Here is a 21,133-nt window from a genome sequence, read left to right on the forward strand (position 1 = left end):
ATATATATATATGTATATATATATATATATATATATATATATATATATATATATATATATATATATATATATATTATATATATATATATATATATATACATCGGAAAGGAGTACCGTAGCAACAGCTTACAAAAAGTTAACGATTAAGATTTTATTTTAACCCTGCAAAAAAAATTGAATCCTCATATAAGCAAAAAATGCAAAAAAGATAAAAGGTTCATCTTGCTAAATAAGTAAAAATTTTAAAATTTCTACGCTCAAAATTTTTTTAAAAAAGGTTTAAAGATTATAAACAAAAACAGTAAAAGTAGCTTTAGCTGAAAGTAGATTTTATTCACATTCAGTTGTCTTGTATTTTATTTAAAACATTTCTTAGTACAGCTGCAAGTTATTTTCACAATAATTTCGTTTAAAAAAATAGTTAAAAGCCTATTTAATTATCTAAAATTAAACAAGTTACTCGTTGTCAATGATAAGTTTTTAAAAACGTTGCATCTGTAGCCATTATTAAAATTCTAAATTATTTTTAACTCTACTGCGCTTGCGTATAATAACTTTCCGCTTATTTCTCAAGTCTGGGTAAGTCAACTTGGGACAACGAAATAACAAAAAAAAAAAAAAAAAAAAAATCTACACCAGGGTACCTGCTTGTTATTCTCTTCAAAACGAATTTTAGAGTTTTTGCATATGTATTTTTGTCAAAGATGCTTTATAAAACTAGACATGTTATTATTTGCAGTTATGTTTATGTCATTTACAACATATCCAAAATATTAGGATTAGCTAAGTTCAAATTTTCTTGTATTAAATATGAATAAGCATCAATATTTTTCATGTTTCGACTATATAAAAATATGAATTTCGTTTACAAAATCTTATGTATAAATATTAAAACAAGTTAGTAACACTAATGTAGCGTATTATAAACCAAATTTATATTGGTAATGTACATATTGAACAACGCATTTCCAGTCTCAAATTACTGGACCGCTTTGGGCCGCAAAAGTATTCGACTATGTAAATGAACTTTTAACTAAAAAAAGGTACTTCAGAGACGCCGTATTTGAAATCATTTTATTGGACAAAACTTACGTAATAGTGTTGTAATAGCTCATTTGAAAGATAATACTTGATTTTATAAAAGAAAATACTTGATTTTATAAAAGATAATACTTGATTTTATAAAAGATAATACTTGATTTTATAAAAGATAATACTTGATTTTATAAAAGATAATACTTGATTTTATAAAAGATAATACTTGATTTTATACGGCAAGATAATCATACAAAAACAAATACATTTTATAAAAGCTGAATGTTTAAGCATAAAATGGTATATAATAATGTAATTTTTGAAAACATATTTTTTTACTTTTGTCCACCTACAATAAACTTTTTGTAAATGCAATGCATTTTTGTGAAGCTGCACTGAGCAGTGAACGCCTTAGAGATGCGTAATAAGTTAAAAAGGGTATCAGAGTGAGATAAAAGTACAAAAAGACAGATGTCCAGTTAAAATCTAAGCGTCTCTAAGTAGAAAAACACTAAAAGTTGATCTGAGTAAAATGTAGTAAATATAAACAGGAAAAATAAACAATAGTCAAGGAAAGTAAGATTCATTAATTGTTGTGCTACTAAACTGTCGTTAGTGTCGAGCGTAAATGTGATGTATAGACAGTGTCAGTAATGAAGCAGAATTATTCGTTTTATAAGTAGTTACCATGTGAAATGTATTATTAGGGTGATAAACATACATTATAGATGTATGTGTATTATGGGCGTCTCGAGTGTGGTATGGATTCACGCGTTATGGAACGGTATGAACACAAGGCGACCTCCAGCTTGCATCCGAGACTGGTGTCCCATAGGAAGTTCACTCTTTTTGTTAAGGAACCTCATTGTGTTATCCCAAAGGGACTATTCTCAGAGTATCCCATCAGGACGATTGCCAAAGACGTCTGCATTGACACCAGAGGACACTTAATGGAGCTCTGTACAACTTGCATACAATTGTAAGTAATTTTTTGACACGAGTATCAGTAAGGGCAGTGGTTTGTCGCAGTATAACGAGGGTTAGTGAGAGTTGTGAACTGCTTTAAGTTCTAAAATGGCCCACTGTACACTGTCAAAAACTTAATAATGTAAAAACATGAAAGCTACACAGCGGTTCTTGATGATAAGAACTTCAAAAGTTTCTTTTTGCTCACATATATATTCTTTTTTTAATAAGTTTTTTTATATTACGAACTTGAATTGAAAACTTGAACAGTCAATCGAGACGACAACATGACAATACCCATCTGGAAGGTTAAAGGTGTCAACTAAAACTTGTTTCATAACACTTGATGGTACTAGCATTAATTTAATGCTACTTTTGAGGATTTTAGATATAACAGAAAGGTATGATTTATTTCAAAGATTTTCTTCTATCATATCAAAATCAAAATCGTTTCTTTCATTCGCCATAAAGCAGCCCTTAAGCGCTTGCTTATAAATTGTTTTTTTGTTAAAATTGTTTAATTGAAAATTTGAAAACTGTCATAAGTAAATAAGGTTTTTAAGATGTCCGGCTTTTAAGAAGGAGAACACAGTGAAAAACTTATTTTCACAGGTTTGGCGCTGTATTTTCCTCCGTTACAGCCGGGTGTTTGGCATTCCTTTAAGTAAACAATTTTCGAAATTGTTTACTTATGAAAAAAGTTACGGGATATTATTTTAACATTTAAAGACCTCAGGAGAAAAAAAGGCATAGTCGCATTTTGAAAGTTTTGAAAATTATTAATTAATCATTTAGAAAAGTTTTTAAATGAAGAAAAAGATTTAAAAAATCTAAAATAAAAACTGTAAATAAAAATTGTATCCATCGTTTTATATAAAAAATTTTAAAAAGATCAATAAAGACTTTCTAAAATAGTTTTTAATGTGAATCTTAAATGGGATTTGGATGTAACTAAATGTTAATGACTTTGATGTAGTCGATTGTGACTTTGTAAGTCATTCATCCCTTACAAAAAAACCCAGCGAACTTCCAGTGAAAGTTCTCTGGAAATGTAAAAGATCACTGGAAATTAACACCGAGTTTGCTGGGTTCTCCGCAAAGTTTAAGACTTCGCTGGAAGTTCACTGGAAGTTCACTGGAAGTACACTGGAAGTACACTGGAAGTTCACTGGAAGTTCACTGGAAGTTCACTGGAAGTTCACTGGAAGTTCACTGGAAGTTCACTGGAAGTTCACTGGAAGTTCACTGGAAGTTCACTGGAAGTTCACTGGAAGTTCACTGGAAGTTCACTGGAAGTTCACTGGAAGTTCACTGGAAGTTCACTGGAAGTTCACTGGAAGTTCACTGGAAGTTCACTGGAAGTTCACTGGAAGTTTAACGAAAAACGTCATTTTATTTCCAGTGATCTAAAACTTTATTGTAAATTCAGCGCTGTTTTCCAATAATGAAAAACATCGTTTTATAACTCAATATTGATATAACTTTTGATAACAATTAAAACTTTCTTGAAAAGTTTGACATATATAACTTCTTGAAATTTTTTATTCCAATATTTGTAATAAAGTAAACGTTGTTTTTTTGTATCTACAGTTTCAGTTTCTATTATTTTAGGTTCTACTCAATCTCCAAAACCACAGGTATGTTGTTCAGTATGTTCATTTTATTAAAGCGAATACATTTTCAACTTTATAATTTCACAATAATTTATAATTATAAATTCCTTTATTGTAGATAAAACGTAATAGATAATTATTGATTCTTGTATATATATATATATATATATATATATATATATATATATATATATATATATATATATATATATATATATATATATATATATATATATATATAAATATATATATATATATATATATATATACATATACATATATATATATATATATATATATAAATATATATATATATATATATGTATATACATATATATATATATATATATATATATATATATATATATATATATATATATATATACATATATATATATATATATATATATATATATATATAATTATCTATTACGTTCAAACGATTGAACGTAATAGATAATTATATATATATATATATATATATATATATATATATATATATATATATATATATATATATATATATATATATATTTAAAAATCAATAATTCATATATATATATATATATATATATATATATATATTTTATATATATATATATATATATATATATATTTTATATATATATATATACTTTTTTTTTTTCTCATCAGAAAATATCATTAATTAAGACTCATCAGAATAGATATTTTGTAAGTTTTATAATTTTTAAAAGAATATTGAATTATCTGAATAATTATAAAATTTAAATAAAATTATAAAATTTTATACCGTTTAAACACCTTCATTTAACATATATATATGCATTTGATATTTACATACGCATCATACACTTGATACAAAACTTTATATACTAAAGAACTAGCTGTAAAATAAGCATTATCATTATTTAAGCTCAATAGGGTGATTCTAAAAACAACTTTTTTTGAAATTATTTGCTGCCACCCCCTAAATGTGTTCTATGTAATAAATTAATACTAAACTAATATAAAAAATTTTTAAGTAAAAAAAAGTTTTAGGGATCGATCAAGACCCTTAAACAGACAGATCCCTTATATTTTGAAAAAAAAAGTTCTTCTAAAGCATATCATGTTGGGTCTCAAAAGAAGTGAAATGTTTTAAAAGTTTCAAAAATAATTTAATTTTGAAATTTTTAAAACATTTCACTTCTTTTTAACTTTTTAAATTTGTGTGTCCGTAAATTTAAAAAAGTTTATGGAAATACAATTTAAAAAAATTTATTTGAAAAAACTAATAAAATATGTACTTTTTTTTTTTTGTTAAAAAATAATAGTTTTTAAGCCAAAAAAATTAAACTAGTAATCTTTATATAAATTGATTATTATTTTTAAAACTTTTATAAAATTTCACTTCTTTTGAGACCCAACATGATATGCTTTTAAAGAACTTTTTTTTTCAAAATATTAGGGACCTGTCTGATGTTCAAGGGTCTTAAGCGATCCTTGAAATTTTTTATTTTTCAAAAACTTTTTAAATTTAGTATTAATTTATAACATAGAACACTTTTAGGGGGTGGCAGCAGACAATTTCAAAAAAAGTTGTTTTTAAAATCACCCTAAAGCCCAATCAGGTTAAGCACAATCGGTTCTCTTGTTCTCTTTCTGATGGTGTTCTATTTCTGATGTTAAGCTAAAGTTTAATTTTACCTCCGTGTCTCTTTTATTTTAGATGCCTAGAATTGGTTGCTACAAGAAATGGCAATCAGGGGAAGTAAGTATTGCAAGAACAACACGTTGGAGGATGTCAAAAGTTGATTGTGCTCAACAACAGAATTTGAGCACCTCTAATGACAACGATTCTATTGATGATGAGTTTATGGATCATTTATCTGACTTTGATGAACCAGAAAATGAAACAATTAATAATGAGTTTGATGAAAATGCAAGTACAGAGAGTCCACCTCTGTATCCTGGCTCAAAGATAAATGTCTCTAATGCATGTTTATGCATAATGACTTATTTTGCGTTTTAATTTGTCCTACGAAACCTTATAGGCGTTGTAAACACTCTTAACTATTTTATTGCCACACAGTGTTTCGCCAACATCTAAATATTTGTTTTTGAAGTTTTTCAAGAAGGAAAAAGATTTATGTGAAAAAGTTTTTTTTTGTGATGTTTGTAAAGTTGCTTTAAGTCCTAATAAGCAGTATACAAAATGTTTAAAATATTTTACATCATCCTATCTTCATAAGAAATGCAACTTTTTTCATATTTTAAACATAAACAAACAGCTTAAAAACACTTGTGATAACAATGGGATACATTTAGGACATCTTGAAGAAAATGGGCAAGCAACAATTAGACTTGTTGTTAATACTGATGGAGTTCCCGTTTTCAAATCATCAAAGTGGTCCTTGTGGCCTTTGCTAGCATCCATTCATAATTTTCCATATTCATTGCAAATTACTAAAATTTTGTTTTTTGGTCTCTGGTTGGGTTTTAAAAAACCAAATATACAATTATATTTATCTCCTTTTGTTGATATTTTTACTAACCTATCCACTAATGGTATACTCTTATCTAATAATGTTCGTGTTTTTTTTCATGTATCTATTTTTTCATGTGATACAATTGCAAGAGCCCTGGTTTTTTGTCGCAGGCAATTTATTGGTTATAATGGTTGCCATTGGTGTTCTTCAAGAGGGGAAAGAGTTCCAAAAGGCAGGGGGTCTTGTATGACTTACCCATTTTCTGATGTTAGCATGAATTGTAGAAGCAATACAGATTTTTTTTGTGTTAATGTGGTTGAAGGGTTTTTAGATATTTCACCGTTAGTAAGAGTGCCTAATTTTGATTGTGTAAATGGAACAGTTGTTGATAATCTGCACTGTATAGAGCTTGGTGTTATGAAAGCTATGTTTTCTTTCTGGTTCGATAGTTGTTATTCTGGTTCTATTTTTTCTATTCGTAGACAGTGTACTGTTATAAATAATCTTTTATCTGCAATAAGTGTGCCAAGCAATATAAGACGGACTCCACGATCTTTAAGTTGCATAAAGCATTGGAAAGGTGTTGAGTTTTTTAATTTTTTAGTTTTTTATGGTCCTGTTATTTTATGTGATATTTTGCTTCCGCAGTTTTTTGACCATTTTATTCTTTTATCTAATGTTGTTTTTATGTTGAAAAAGGTATTATCTGAAAGTGTTGTTAATGAAGCCTCGTTATTAGTTAATCGATTTGTTTATGAATTTCCTGGTTTGTATGGTAGAGAGAATATGTCTTATAATGTGCACCAATTACTTCATCTTCCCTCATGTGCTCGTCTATGGGGGCCTTTATTATCTTATTCTTGTCAGCAGTTTGAAAATTTTAATGGCATTATTTTATCGTTTTTAAATGGTACTCAAGATATATCTACTCAAGCAATAGATCGATTTTTATATTTAACCACATGTAACATTCAAGCTTCTAATTCTTACATTATAGACAAAGATTGTATTGACTCTTCGGATGACATGTTATGTTCTCATAATTTTAATTTTAAAGGAGTTATTATTGGCTCTATTAAAATTTTAGATAAAGGCTGTAATTATAATATTCCTAATTGTGAGAAACTGTTTTTTGAGCATTATTTAGGTAAGCATATTTCTGAAATTCAAAAATATTACAAAGTTTCTATTGCCAAAAACATTAAAAAAAGTATATGTAACCTTCAACAGTTTATGTTGGCTCGTCAATTTTATAAAAACTTCTGGTTTAAAAGTATTGTTTCTGTTTAGAATTGTTTTTTTATTTTATTAAATTGAAATTTACATTTTCTATAACTACTGGGTTGCTGTTTTTTTTTTAAGTTTATGTCATTTTATTCAATTTTCTACACATCAACATTTAGAGCGTTATTTCAGAAGGATGGTACTGGTTAGAATCGGATAATTTCCATTTAGTCTTCTGTATACTTAGACCGTTGCAATTTCTGTTACAATATACTTAACTGCTTATATGTTGTTACAATTTTTAAATACTTAAAGTCTTATTAATATACATCTATAAGTTTATGTAGTACACATTTATAACTACATGTTGCTAATGAGGTATAAGATTTAATAGCAACTTATAATTTACCTCAAAAAATTTTCAAAATTATTTATTTATTTGTAATCTTTAAATTTATGTAAGTCTTAGTATTCATAATGTCTAAGTTTCCTGTTTTACAATGGTCTTGCAACGGATCTGTCTCTGTTGAATGGGATACATCTGTACTTAACAGGGCTTTTCTTGTAAATAACAAAGAAGGTGATATAAGATACACGAAACTTACTAATCGAGATGAAGGCCCCATTGAGAAGGGTAAAGTTATATGTGTGGTTGGTAAGCTTCAAATTTGAAAATGTTTTAAGTTTCTTTTGATATTTTATATTTAAAGTTGTGAATTATTTCAATTGCGTATGCTTCCAGCATTTTAAATATTTCATATAATAACATTGTTAGTAGTCTTTTTTGTTTGATGTTTTACAAACATCTGCTTTTAAAGATATATTTAACATTTATGAAATAGTAATTATATAAATATATTTAGACAGTTTGGAAGAAGCTTTATTGAAAAAAGGCTCACTTATCAAGAAAAAAAAAGATAAGACGTTGCTAAACATAACAAATGAAATTGAGGTTTATGTATTATGAAAATTACTTTAAACAAGATCAGTTCAAACTCTGGATAAAACTTTGTTAATTTTTTAGGAGTCTGTTAGAGTTGAATATATAACAGTTCAGCAAATGGAGTTATTGTTGGTAAGTTTATTCTACTAATAGTTTCATTTATAAAAATGGCTTTAAATCTTCATAATGGAAACTTATCGAAACCATACAATTTTGGAAAAGTAGACATTAGGCATAAAAAAAAATTGATTAACCTATCCTGTTTATTCATAAAATATAATTTTTTGTTACATATTTTTACAATATCTAGAATACTCATACTATGGCATTAAAAGAAGATTTTGCTAAGAAGCTAACAATAATTAACATAATTGTACAAAAAAATAGAAAGTAAGTAAACAGTCATTTTTATTCCAAATAAAATACTGACATAGATGAAATCAATTTTTTCTAGTTTTTTTTAACAATAATAAGAATTTTATTATAAAATGTTTTAAAATTTTTTTAATGGAATTATAATAACTAAACATTTGTGATTTACTTCATCAGCTGTTTTATGATTATTACTAGGTTGTTCTAGTGTACTTCATTTTTCTTTTAGTCATTCACTGCTTGTGACCATACAGTAGATTTAAATGCCCAACTTTTTTCAAAACCATTTCCATTATTCTTACAACCAACAAGTTCACAAATACCACCTCCTTTATCACAAACATTACCAGTAACTCCTCCTTTCTCAACCCAATCCCAATCCAAACAATTCCAATCTTTTTCAACTAATGACTCCATTAATGATCATCCTGATTCCTCTCTTTTTCTTAACAATCATAATTCGTTTCATGAAAATTCGTTCCATTCAATTGACTTCAATCAACTTCAATCAGAAAACATTCAATCGACTTCAAATTCATTTCAAACGCCTTCTCCATCTTTTTCACTACCAGCACAACTATATTCTGTTCCACAAATGCCACCACCAATGTTGCATTCACAACCAACATCGCTAATAAATTCACACCTTCCACTATCAATGCATTCACAACTATCAGAACAAGTACCAGCACATTCATTAGTTTCCCATACAACGCAGCCAACAGATTATATATGCAGTGACAAAGAAGTCACTGAAAACATGATTTCTAAAAGGGTCTTAACAGCACCCTCAGGAAAAAAGCTGGTCAAACAGTTATTAGGCTATTTTTATGAAAGAAATAAGTTGGTGAATGCTTCGCTATCTGGAAAAAAAGGCTCCTCAAAGTTTTCAGTTTTTTTTTAATAACAGCTAAAAAAAATATTAAATTTAAACACTTATAACATGTGATAACTAAAAATCTGGACTAAATTAGAAATGGTATAACCTTTTAACGGAGTCATCTTTTTAAACAATTTAAAAAGTATAATAACAAAAAACATCTAAATAACAAAAATAAATAGATTTATAAGTTTTTGATTCCATGACGACGAATAGTGTCTACTCTTGTAAATGTGGCGGCAGCAAGTCGATGTACACGTTCTATGTCGATTCTTTTAATTGAAAACTCTATCCGCTTTTTAAGTTTGACCAGGTTTTCAGCTCGCCAGTTTTTGTTGTACACTAAATCTTAAGTTCAGATCAAAAATCTTCAATTGGACGTAATTCTGGCACATTAGCAGGATTATGCTCTATTGGTACAAATTCAATATTTTTTGCTTTAAGATAATTTTGTACTTTACGTGAATAATGCGACGAAGCTAGATTAGGTCAAAAAACAATATTGTCATTTTTATGATATTTTTCAATAAATTTCTCCAATCTAACAAGACATTTTGAACTATACACATCTTCATTGCGTGCTTGGTCTGACGGAGCAATGTACTAATGAGAGATACCCTTTGTAGAGAATGCAATCCAAACAAGTAATTTTGGCTCAAATTTGTCTTTTCTTCTAAACCTTACATCATTTGATGCTGCATTTTTTCAGAAGAGTAAAATCCCGTATTTCCAGAAATAATTGTGTTGCTCAAATAAAAATACGATTCATTGTCAATAATTACAAATTTTTCCCGAAAAATCGAAACCAATCTGCGGCACTTTGAACCACTGATCTCAAAATATAACTGGATAGCTGGTTCTATTGTTTTTTCCGAAAAAATTTGAAGCTAAAATTGGCCTCCCAAGATGGCGGCGATTTTAGTTCCTAGCGGTGAAACCGATATACATTTTAAATGGCTATATCAAATTACAAAAAAAAAAATTAAATAAGCTTATAAATTTGTTAAAAATAAAAGAAAACAAATGAATTTTATAAATATTAGAGAAAAAAAGAAATTATTTTTTGTATAATTGAATTTATTATTAAATGGCATTTACAAATTTAGTTAAGTCTTATGCATAAGTATTGGGAACTAAAAACTATAAGTCTTATAGTTTTTAGTTCCCAATGCTGTATGCTAGAAGGTTAATAACATAACAGTATGATAAACGGCAATCGTTTCTACCCTCTATATTCTCTACTACTATATTCTCTATTTTTTGTAGCAAGATGCCATTTCGTACAAATGCTACAATAATTTTTAACTGAGTGCTGTGAGTATACAAAAACTTAGGGGTTCCTTCTAGAATTATATTATACTCGAATTCTATTATTGCATAAACTATTTGAATAAAATATTATTAAGTGTCACTTATACTGGTAAAAAAAACCCAGGTCTGAATTATAGTTATTTATAACATCTTTTAAAACAAATAAAAAGTAAATAATAGTTTCTTATAGTTTAAAGGATAATTACTCAATACAATTGAAGAAAATGAATATAAAAATACATTTGTTTGTAAAAAAGTTGTTTATATCTTTATATAGAAATGTTCAAAACATTACCTCCTCTTTGAAATATCTCCTTAACTTTAATTAAATATCCTGCTTACCTGCTGTTAAGTATTATGGTTATATATGGTTATACAGCTTGCTGACTTTTTTATATTAATGAACTGTAAATAGCTGTTAAATAATTTTATAAATATGTTGTTGAGTTTATTTGCGTAATAGATTGATTATATGACATTAAATTCAAGAAAATGATTTGCTAAAGAATATCATTAGTCTCAAAGAGATTACTGCTACACAAATGATCTTGTATAATCGAAAAACTGATTTCATTGAATATTTGGCAGCAATTAAATTTGCTCAAGGTATTTCTTGACTGGGTTGAAAAAGAAGGTTCACCATTAAATTATTTATTATCATATAAGCTCAGTCAAAACCATCTAGAGCTCTTTTTTGGTCTGTGAGATCTGCAGAAATGTTTAACAGCAATATCAATTGCCAACAATTCACATATAAATAACTTTTTATGCAAAGTACCGTTCAATTTTCAAATGAAAACTGCAGCATCAGAGATAAAACTCATATATATGTTTTAGACAATTCTTTTGGTGATTTTAGTACTAAAATATCTTTGACTGAAATCGAATTAATAAGAAAATATGATTTGTTGGAGAGAGAACCAACAGTTAGTGATCACGATAATGCAGATATTCCAAACTGCAACAATCTTTTTGAATACAAAAAAACTTTGATCCCATATATTGCTGGATACGTAGATAAAATGACTTCAAAAAAAACATTCTCATTAAATGTCAGAATGCACTAGTACTCCCTTTTCATTTAAAACAAAATAGCTTTTTAAAATTCAAAGACATAGGAGGTTTGATTAAACCAACCATAAGTGTTATGTGCAAAGAAAAAGAAAGGTGTTTCCAAATTAATTGGTTATTTTAATAGATTGCCTCTTTCCAAATGAAATTGGAATTCAAAATGCATTAGCGAGTGCTGCTTTGAGATCAGTCGATTTCTTGAAAATAATAATTGATCTAGCTCCTCATGTTTGACTCAACTATAAGTGATAACAATATATTTTCCTTGTTTTAGCTCATTTGGCAGTTTGGCTGCCAAATTAACTAGAAATATATATATATATATATATATATATATATATATATATATATATATATATATATATATATATATATATATATATATATATATATATATATATATATATATATATATATATATATATATATATATATATATATAATAAAATAATATAAGACACAAACAACTATATAAAAAAATTCTAGAAGGAACCCCTGAGTTGTGTGTACTCACAGAGCTCAGCTAATAGTTCATGCAGCATTTGTAAATTTGTGATATCTATTTGAAAAACTAATTTCATAATAGTTTATTTTAAAAAGATATTCAGCTGCCTACCATGCAGTTATGTTATTAACCTTCTAGCACACTGTATTGGGTAGTTAAGAACTAAAAGGTGCATAAATTGTATTATAAACAATATTTAACAAATAATTTATAGTAAAACTAAAATTAAAAGAAAGTAGTTAAATGAAAAATAAACAAAATATGAATAAATTTAAGTTTTTCTAACTTAAAATAATTATTCGAAAGTTGTTTGGAAATTAACTTGTATAACTACTAGTTCCTTATTTGTTCTTTACTAATGTTAAATAAACTAATTCTTAATTAAAAAAAACTAAAAATTTTTATCTTATTTAATAACATTTATTTATCTTTAAAAAAGCAAGATATTATACAAACTTATTGTTTAGAATATATTTTGTAAAACAATAGAGAAATTTACGTAAATATGTAATATTGCCTTTTTTTTTAATTATTGTTATGTAAAACCAAAAATTATATTAGAGGCATGTACATTTCATAATATTTATATATGTAAATGACATATAAGTTCGTAACAAAAATTTCTTCATTTGTAATTAACCGAAACCGTCGCCATCTTGGGAGGCCAAAACTGGCTTCAAAAAATTTGCCGCATACGCTATCCAGTTATATTTTGAGATCAGGGTGCGGATTCACAACTTTTGCGTAACTCTTGCGTAGCTGAGCTAAAGTTACAAAAAAACTTACACAAAATATTTTTTGCGTAACTATTTGGTATTCACAACTTTTTCGCAGCATTTGCGTAAAGTTAAGGTTGCGCATGAGTTACGCAAAACTTAGGCAAAAACTTACGCAATAACTTACCCAAAATTTAAGGCAAATATTTTATAACTATTTGTATAAAGGAATTAGTTAGTATCACTAATTTTTTTTTTAATTAAGACACACAGGGAAATGTGACCAAACAGTAAATATTTCTTTTTAAAAGACAGGGCTTAAATTTACTTACAATTATTATTTTTGTTGTTGTTGTTGCTATATTTAAAAATGCAGCAAAACCATATAGGGGCTATTCAAATAATACGTGACATTCTTATATGGGTTGGAGGTGTTTGAAAGTGTCACCAAATATCACATGGGAGAGGGGGTGTTTAGCCACAGTGTAACATGACAAAATTTTTTAAACTTAAATTCTAATCACAGCGGAATAGTAAACCATTAGCATAAGAGTACAAACTCAAAGATAGCTTTGTTTAAAAATAATGTTACGTCACAAATAGGGCATGGATAGATTGGTTAAAATGTTACATAAACAAAGAAGAGAGTCTAAAAAGAGCAAAAAAGTGTTTCGTTGTACTTGAATAGCCCCATATAGCATATACGTGCAATCTATTTTGAGTATATATTAGCAAAATAATCAAAATAATTAATAATTGGATTAAAAATGGAACAAATAGGAGTCGGTTGGTTTTTTAAATGAGATATCGACTATTAAAAAAGTGCTACACATCTATTATTTTAAATATAAACATTACAAGCACTCATTAAGAAATAATTCGGGCATATTTATTCAAATCCAAATGGGTAATATAGATTGTATTATCCTGGGCTTATATAAGATAATTATTCGGGTTCCTGTATGATGCCATCAGTGAATGCCCATTAGTTTTATTTAACCCTAACTCCAAACCTGCAGCAAACCTTATTTGTAAACGTTACTGGCTAAATAAACTAGCTAAATTATACAGAAAACTAGCATTTAAAAGTACTTTTTTTTCTATTTTTAATATAAAAAGAAAAAGAAAAACAACATAAAATTAATATTTTGAGGCATTTTTTTGGCGCCCATAGCGGTCCTATAGTACTAAAAAAGGTATGGGTTCACCCCTGATCAGATAATGCAACTTGTCTTGCATTGCTTCAGGAAGTTAAAACAAAATACTTTAGTTTAGCATAAAATTTCACGTTCATAAAATAATGAAAGTGTTTTTTTTTAACTTCTTGTTTTCATTCTTACTTCTCATACCCTAAGGTATAAGAAAACATTATGATAATTGTTAAAATTTCTTTTTAGAGGTCTTGTTTTATCATATAATTGACTTGATTCAAAAACACCTTTATTTGCAATAGGGAATGACAGTTTCATTTCAAATAAAGAAATTGCTTCAATAAGTTCAAGAAATACATTTAATTGCATTCTAGCATATTTGAAACTATTTATAAATAAAATTTCTATTGTCAGAAATATAAGAAACATTTTGAAAACATAAGCAAAAGTTCAACAACTTTTCCATAACATACTATGAAAAATACATTGTATTTTTCATAATATGTTATGGAAAATGTTTCAATTGTATTAATTAATAAAAGTTGAGTTTGAATTAAAACCCATATTTCAGATTGAGAATTTATGGTACCATATTTGCACGAATAAAAACATGATTTTTATATTTGATGGATAGCGTAAAGTTAATTTTGTGAATCAGGTACATGCAGTATAAAAAAGTTTGACTCTTTGACAGAGCAAGTATTGATTAAATCACAACAACAAGTCTTGTAGTAGGTTTTCAAGACACCAAATACAGTACAATCTAATAGCTACAACCAGTGTGAGCAATATGCTGTCATCTCAAGAGTTGTAATGCTATTTTCAACAGCAACAGATAATAATTCTACTGAATTGTGGAAAGCAATATCACTCCATTTGGACTAACTGGTGGATCAAGGAACTTTTTACGGAATTTCTGCTCTTTGCAATAACAAACTACAACAATGAGATTTCATTTAGATATACAAAAATAAAAAAGATCTACCAAAACAATTTAAACTATTACAGAATATGTTTATCATTTGCAAATAACAATATTATTTATCAAGAAATTAGGCTTTAAAAAACAATGCTCTTTTTTTTAATAATTTAAATTATCCATAGATATTAATAATATCTCCTGATAATTGATATAATTAAAAACAGAGCATTATTATTCAAAATAATCTTAATATTGTTATACCTTTGAATAATTGAAATTATCGAAAAACATAGCATCATTATTTAAAGTAAGTTTAATATTTAGGTTATAATACTTTTTTACTTCAATAGCCTGATTACTCAGAGATAATTTTTGCATTATTGTATTTTGATAGTCTTATTCTCATTTATAAATTAAAAAAAAACAGATATTTGAAAAACTAATGAATTGATTACATATTTTTGTGAATATTTTCTCTCTCGCACAGAGAGAGAAAATATTTTTTTTTAAATTTATAAAGTGAGAGAGACTCTCTCTCTTTATGCTAGTTATGCAAGTTAAAGTAAATACTTCAATAATATTATTGTATATATTTTTGTATAATATAGTATAGATAGTATAGTATAGATACAACCATAAGTTAATATAGTATGGATACATCATATAGTTTTGATGTATGTCAATAACTAGTTATTAAGTTAACATATTTAATAAGTTATTGGTATACTACAAAGCTATCTAATATATATCCCTACTATGGTCGCTCTCCTTGTTTTAGCTAGGCTATGAGAGAGTGAACCATCGATTATATAGATTGTGTGTATATTTTTTTAACCTTAAATTTAAGGTGAAAACAAGTTTTATAAAACAAGTTTATGTAGTACATCTAAAGTTTTGGTAAATATACTGCTATTGTTGTTGTTGTTAAAAAAAAACTATAGTTGTATTATTTAAATAAATAACTTAACGTATAGGAGTATAAAATTAAGATAAAATTATATTTTATTGGCAATAACAAACAAAATCTGAAATCTTTTATAATAATAAAAACGCCATTTTTAAATATTTTTAGATGATTCAAAGTTACGCCAAACTCAAGTCAGAAAATAGCAGACGTAACTTTTCTTGCGTAAAGTTTGCTGAGCACTTTTTAGGAAAATGTTGTGAATATCGTTTTTTAGACTTTTTGCGTAAGTAATAACTTAAGTAAAAACTTAAGAATTTCGTAAGTTTTTGTTTACGCAAGGTTTGTGAATACCATTTAGCGTAACTTTGAACTTAAGTAAAACTTACGCAAACTTTACGCAAACTTTGGACTTACGAAAGTGTTGTGAATCCGCACCCAGTGACTTTGAACGAACAGCTGCTTTTTGAGCCGGTGTTCTTTTTGGTATTTTAGTTTTTTTACGATAACGAATGCTAGTTTTATGGTGAATAAATTTGCAAATGTACGGTTGTGATACATAAAATTATTTTTGCAAGGCTACGCTGTGAAATACCATCCTTTTGATCAATCGATTTTTTAAGGCGCTTAATCTCTTTTGCAGACATCTTTATTGCTATGCGACCACTTCCGACTTTTCTTTCTGGTCCTATATTGTTCTCCTTTCTTTTAAGTATAAAATAGTAGATTTTGGTATGGGGTCGTCCATAAAGTACGTACGCCAAAAATTTTGAAATTTGACACCCCCCTCCCCCCTGTTGCCATGCGTACTTTTATGTCCCCAACCCCCCTTAAAAGTACGTACGTTTCTCAAATACCCCCCCCCCCTTATCCATTCAAAAATGTTCTCCATTCAAAAATGATTTACAATAAAGTTTTTGTTGTCATCCGGATGCAAGTCCAAAAATGCGTACACTCGTTTTCTAAGGGAGTCTTCGTTATAAGCTTTTTTTTCATTTTTAATTATTTCTAAATAAATTATTTTTAATAATACATTTAAAGAATTAAGTTTGCAACAAAATAAAGGTGATTGCAATTAATTAAAATTTTTCCTTTGTATTTTTATAATTACACAAACTTTGTCCAGATTTTTAGTTATCACATGTTACTCTGGAATTCCAGAATCAATTCAATTCGAGAAACTGCTAATCTGCAATTTTTACAGAACTTAGAATATCCAAGTTTCCAAATTTTTCAAAAAATGATGTCAGTGTTGCGCTCTGTGAAAAAATTAATGACGCGCGCAGAGCTTATTTTAAAGCAGGTATATTTTAATGCTGGTGTTACTTTTCGTATTTAATTATAATTTTATATCTTTAGTTTTCATCATTTATAAATAACCTAATTTTGTTAAGACCACCATGTCTTAACTTTATTTTATCGAAAAACAATAAATAATAGGATTTTTTAATTTCAACTTGCTTGTGATTTTCGTATGATCTTTTTTTTTAATTTAAGTCTTGTGTTTGTTAATATTGTTTTAGTATATTTTCTTTAGTATTAATTATTTTGATTACCGTGTAATCTCTAATAGTAACTAACTTCTATTGTCACAAGTTCGGCTAAGTTTATGTTTTAGTGTCACCAATCAAATTTTTTATTTTAAAGTAATGATTAATTTTTAAAGATAAATATGTTTTTGTTTTTATAATTTATCCTTGGTTTTTAAAGTTATATTTGTTTTTAGCTGTTATACTGTTTTATGTTTGCTTACTATTCTACTGTTTATTTTATATATTATTATATGTTTTTATATAATTATTATATATGCCCTTTATATATTGTATCATTTTTTTTTTAGCTCCGAAGACCCAAACGGAAAAGATCGCGTCAAGCACTATATAACTTACGATTTTATTTGTTTTGATAACTTGTCTGTAGAGAACCAACAGACCGCTGAACTCATTTATGATTTTTTCGCCTCAAAATACACTAAAATATCCTAATAAATAAAATTTAAAAAAGTTTAGATAAGTTATCAGGAAAAGTAAAAAAATTGCATTTATTCGAAAACAAATAATGTACGTACAGCCTTTTGGTTCTCGACTTGAGAGATTCATTCAATTTTTTTCAAACAAGCTCGGATAAGCTTATGCAAAATAATTTTGCCTTATTAAATTTTTTTGTAGATTATGTTTTACTATTTAAATCTCTATCAAAACAAAAAAATAAAAATACAATTAAGATTTTATGTTTAGTTCGTTTAAATGGTTAAAATAGGAATAAAAATTGATTTAAACTTAAAAAAATGTAAACCATTTAAATGCATCAAATAAGCACTACCTAGATAATTATCTCGATCGATTTAAATAAAGAAACAATCGTAATGTATAGTAAAGATCCACAATATACTTACATTAACTCGTTGTTAACAAAATCTGAGCCAAGGTCAATAAAAAGAAGTATTGACTTTAATATTAATGAATTTACTTTTTATTTTCTTGTTAAAATTTATGAAAGTTTGTATTCACACTTAAAGTAGTTTATTATTTAAACATTGTATTTCTATTTTAAATATCGATATTTTTAAATAAATGTTATATTAAACATTTTTATTTTTCTATGCTTAATTTGTCTTACTTCGCGCTTATCGGTTTTAAATATTTAAAATGTTTATGAACGTTTTAAAAAAATATATTCTAAAAAACTACATCTTAAAAAATAAAATTCCAGCGAATTCGCTAAACTTCCATTTTTTATATATAAACATGAAACTTAGCTAGGAAAGTTCACTGGAAGTTCACTGGGTTTTGGAACAAGTTCACTGGAAAAGTTCACTGGAAGTTTACTGGGTTTTGGAACAAGATCACTGGAAAAGTTCACTGGAACTTCACTGGGTTTTGGAACAAGTTCACTGGAAGTTCGCTGGAAAAGATTACTGGAAGTTCGCTGGGTTTTGGAACATTTTTTCACTAGAAGTTCACTGGGTTTTTTTTGTAAGGGATACATTTTAGAGTCCTAATTTACCGCTCCGATTATAATTTCTTGGGAAAATTTTACTCGCTACATCAAAATTTACTGGGAAATTAAGATTTTGATGACCTTATTTCTTGGAGTCTTAAATTAATGCTACACCGGTTTCATCAGTATTGTAAATGCGATCAGTAGTAAACTTGCGTTTCTGTACTCTGTCAAAACTTATATAGAAAGCATCTTCATTTATGCAATTAAAAGTAGTTGTTCAACTAAAGATGGTAGCTTCATTTAGTCATGGTAGATTTCATTAAAATCCTTTAGTGCTAGTTGTTTCATTCCTTCTCCAGTTTTTTGGTATTTTAATGTCATTTTTAACTGCATACTGATATGCAATCTGCTTTGCAAAACTCTTGTGCAGCTGCTTGTAGTGACAAACTACTAGATTTAACAGCCATAAAGCAGCTTTTATTTATGAGCATCAGGGTTAAAATCTTAATACCAATGTAGTTGTGCTACTTTACTCAATCACTGGTAGTCATAAAAAAAAAACATTTTTATGTAATCGTCTTGGCTTAATCTGAACTTTGTTTTCTCAATAATTAAATTATGCATTATAGATTAACGACAGGGCTCGAGATATACATGGCAAACATCAACAATCTCCGTTTTGAATTTATTGGGAGCATTCCTAGGCTGGCATAAATAACAAAGATATAGCAAATCTAAATAGCAAGTAAAACTTTTCTTGCTATTTAGATTTGAATAAAAACAGCAAAACAGAAGTTTTATTTACAAAAGATAAAATAAATAATATAAACTCTAAATAAAATAATTAGGTAAAAACAGTAAAATAAATGTTTAATGACATAATCCAGTATTATAATACTTTATAAAATTACTTATAAAAACAAAGATTAATAATTTATTAAAATTCGCAAAACCTTTTACAAATAGTTACTGATAATGCTATTGTTAAAAGATATTGGTGGCCACAAAAAAATTAGGTACTCTTTCTTGCAAGTGCCATTTGAGAATCCAAGGCAAGACTTCTAAACCACTCCAACGATTTAACTCATGCGAACTTATCTCGGTGTTTCTTTGGATAATATGACGTCAAAGAAGATTCACTTCAATTAACATTTTCGATGAATTCAGCTCATTATAAGTTTTGCACATATGCTCAATCTGGCGTTTGATGACTTCGTTATTTTTCCGACTCAGCCATTCTGCAGTTTTTAAGAAAGAAAATTTTTTCTCAATTTCCTGCAAATTAGATGAGCGGTTCACAATTTCTGCTCGTAGCCTACCCACAGCTTCGTACAGTTCTCGTCTAACTTCATCAACGAGAATTCAGCATCATTGGTTTGTTCATCCAGCATTTTTTTTCCGTCAGCAAACATTTCTGTTGCAATTTTGCATATTTGGCAAATCTTCAAAGGATAAATACTTGCCTCCTTTACAACGGTATCTCGTTCTTCGGCTAGGAACATTGCTAATGTTTCTATTTTCAGGACACATTGATCTAACGGAAAGCCCTTTTATTTGTAAAAACTTTTGTACATTATTAATTTTAACTAAGAGAGTGCTCCAGAAGGAAAGGAAAGCTAAAAATGTGATTACACATAGTATGATATTTCCAGCATCACTTTTTATTTCAATAGTCTTATGATCACCATCTCTGAGCTCTTCAAGAGCATCTATTATATCATCTAGATGTAACCCAAGAGCATGAACAGCGTCATGTCTAGAACTCTACCTTATATTTATGCATAATATAAAATGAACTTAGAGCGGAAGTAAAATCTGTCAACTCCAATTGAACTTACAACTGAAGAAAAGTCTAACAATTTTTATTCTATATTAAATAACTATTTAATATAATTATACGTCTATGTCTAACTTAAGATTCACATAAAATCTAAACATAATACTTACAAGTTTGGGGGTGTTTATAAAGTACGTACGCCAAAAACTTCGAAATTCACCCCCCCCCCCTTCCCCAGCTTTCCCCTTATTGCCATGCGTACTTTTAACTCCCTCCCCCCCCCCCTTCCTCCTCCCTAAAAAGTACCTGCTCTTACTTTTAATTTATTGATTGCTAAGTGAGGAAGCATC

General features: G+C 27.6%; 1 protein-coding gene across 1 annotated transcript; it reads left to right on the forward strand.

Annotated features, from left to right (window-relative positions):
- Window positions 1-5,640: 5,640 nt before the first annotated feature.
- Window positions 5,641-18,203, forward strand: LOC136081737 (uncharacterized). The gene is made up of 4 exons (XM_065799634.1): window positions 5,641-8,240; window positions 8,313-8,363; window positions 8,542-8,621; window positions 17,904-18,203. Exon 1 carries the CDS (start codon window positions 6,311-6,313, stop codon window positions 7,352-7,354), a length of 1,044 nt encoding a protein of 347 aa, XP_065655706.1. The 5' UTR covers window positions 5,641-6,310; the 3' UTR covers window positions 7,355-8,240; window positions 8,313-8,363; window positions 8,542-8,621; window positions 17,904-18,203.
- The last annotated feature ends 2,930 nt before the right edge of the window (window positions 18,204-21,133 follow it).

The sequence above is a fragment of the Hydra vulgaris genome, chromosome 06 (assembly GCF_038396675.1).
Source record: "Hydra vulgaris chromosome 06, alternate assembly HydraT2T_AEP".
NCBI lineage: Eukaryota > Metazoa > Cnidaria > Hydrozoa > Anthoathecata > Hydridae > Hydra > Hydra vulgaris.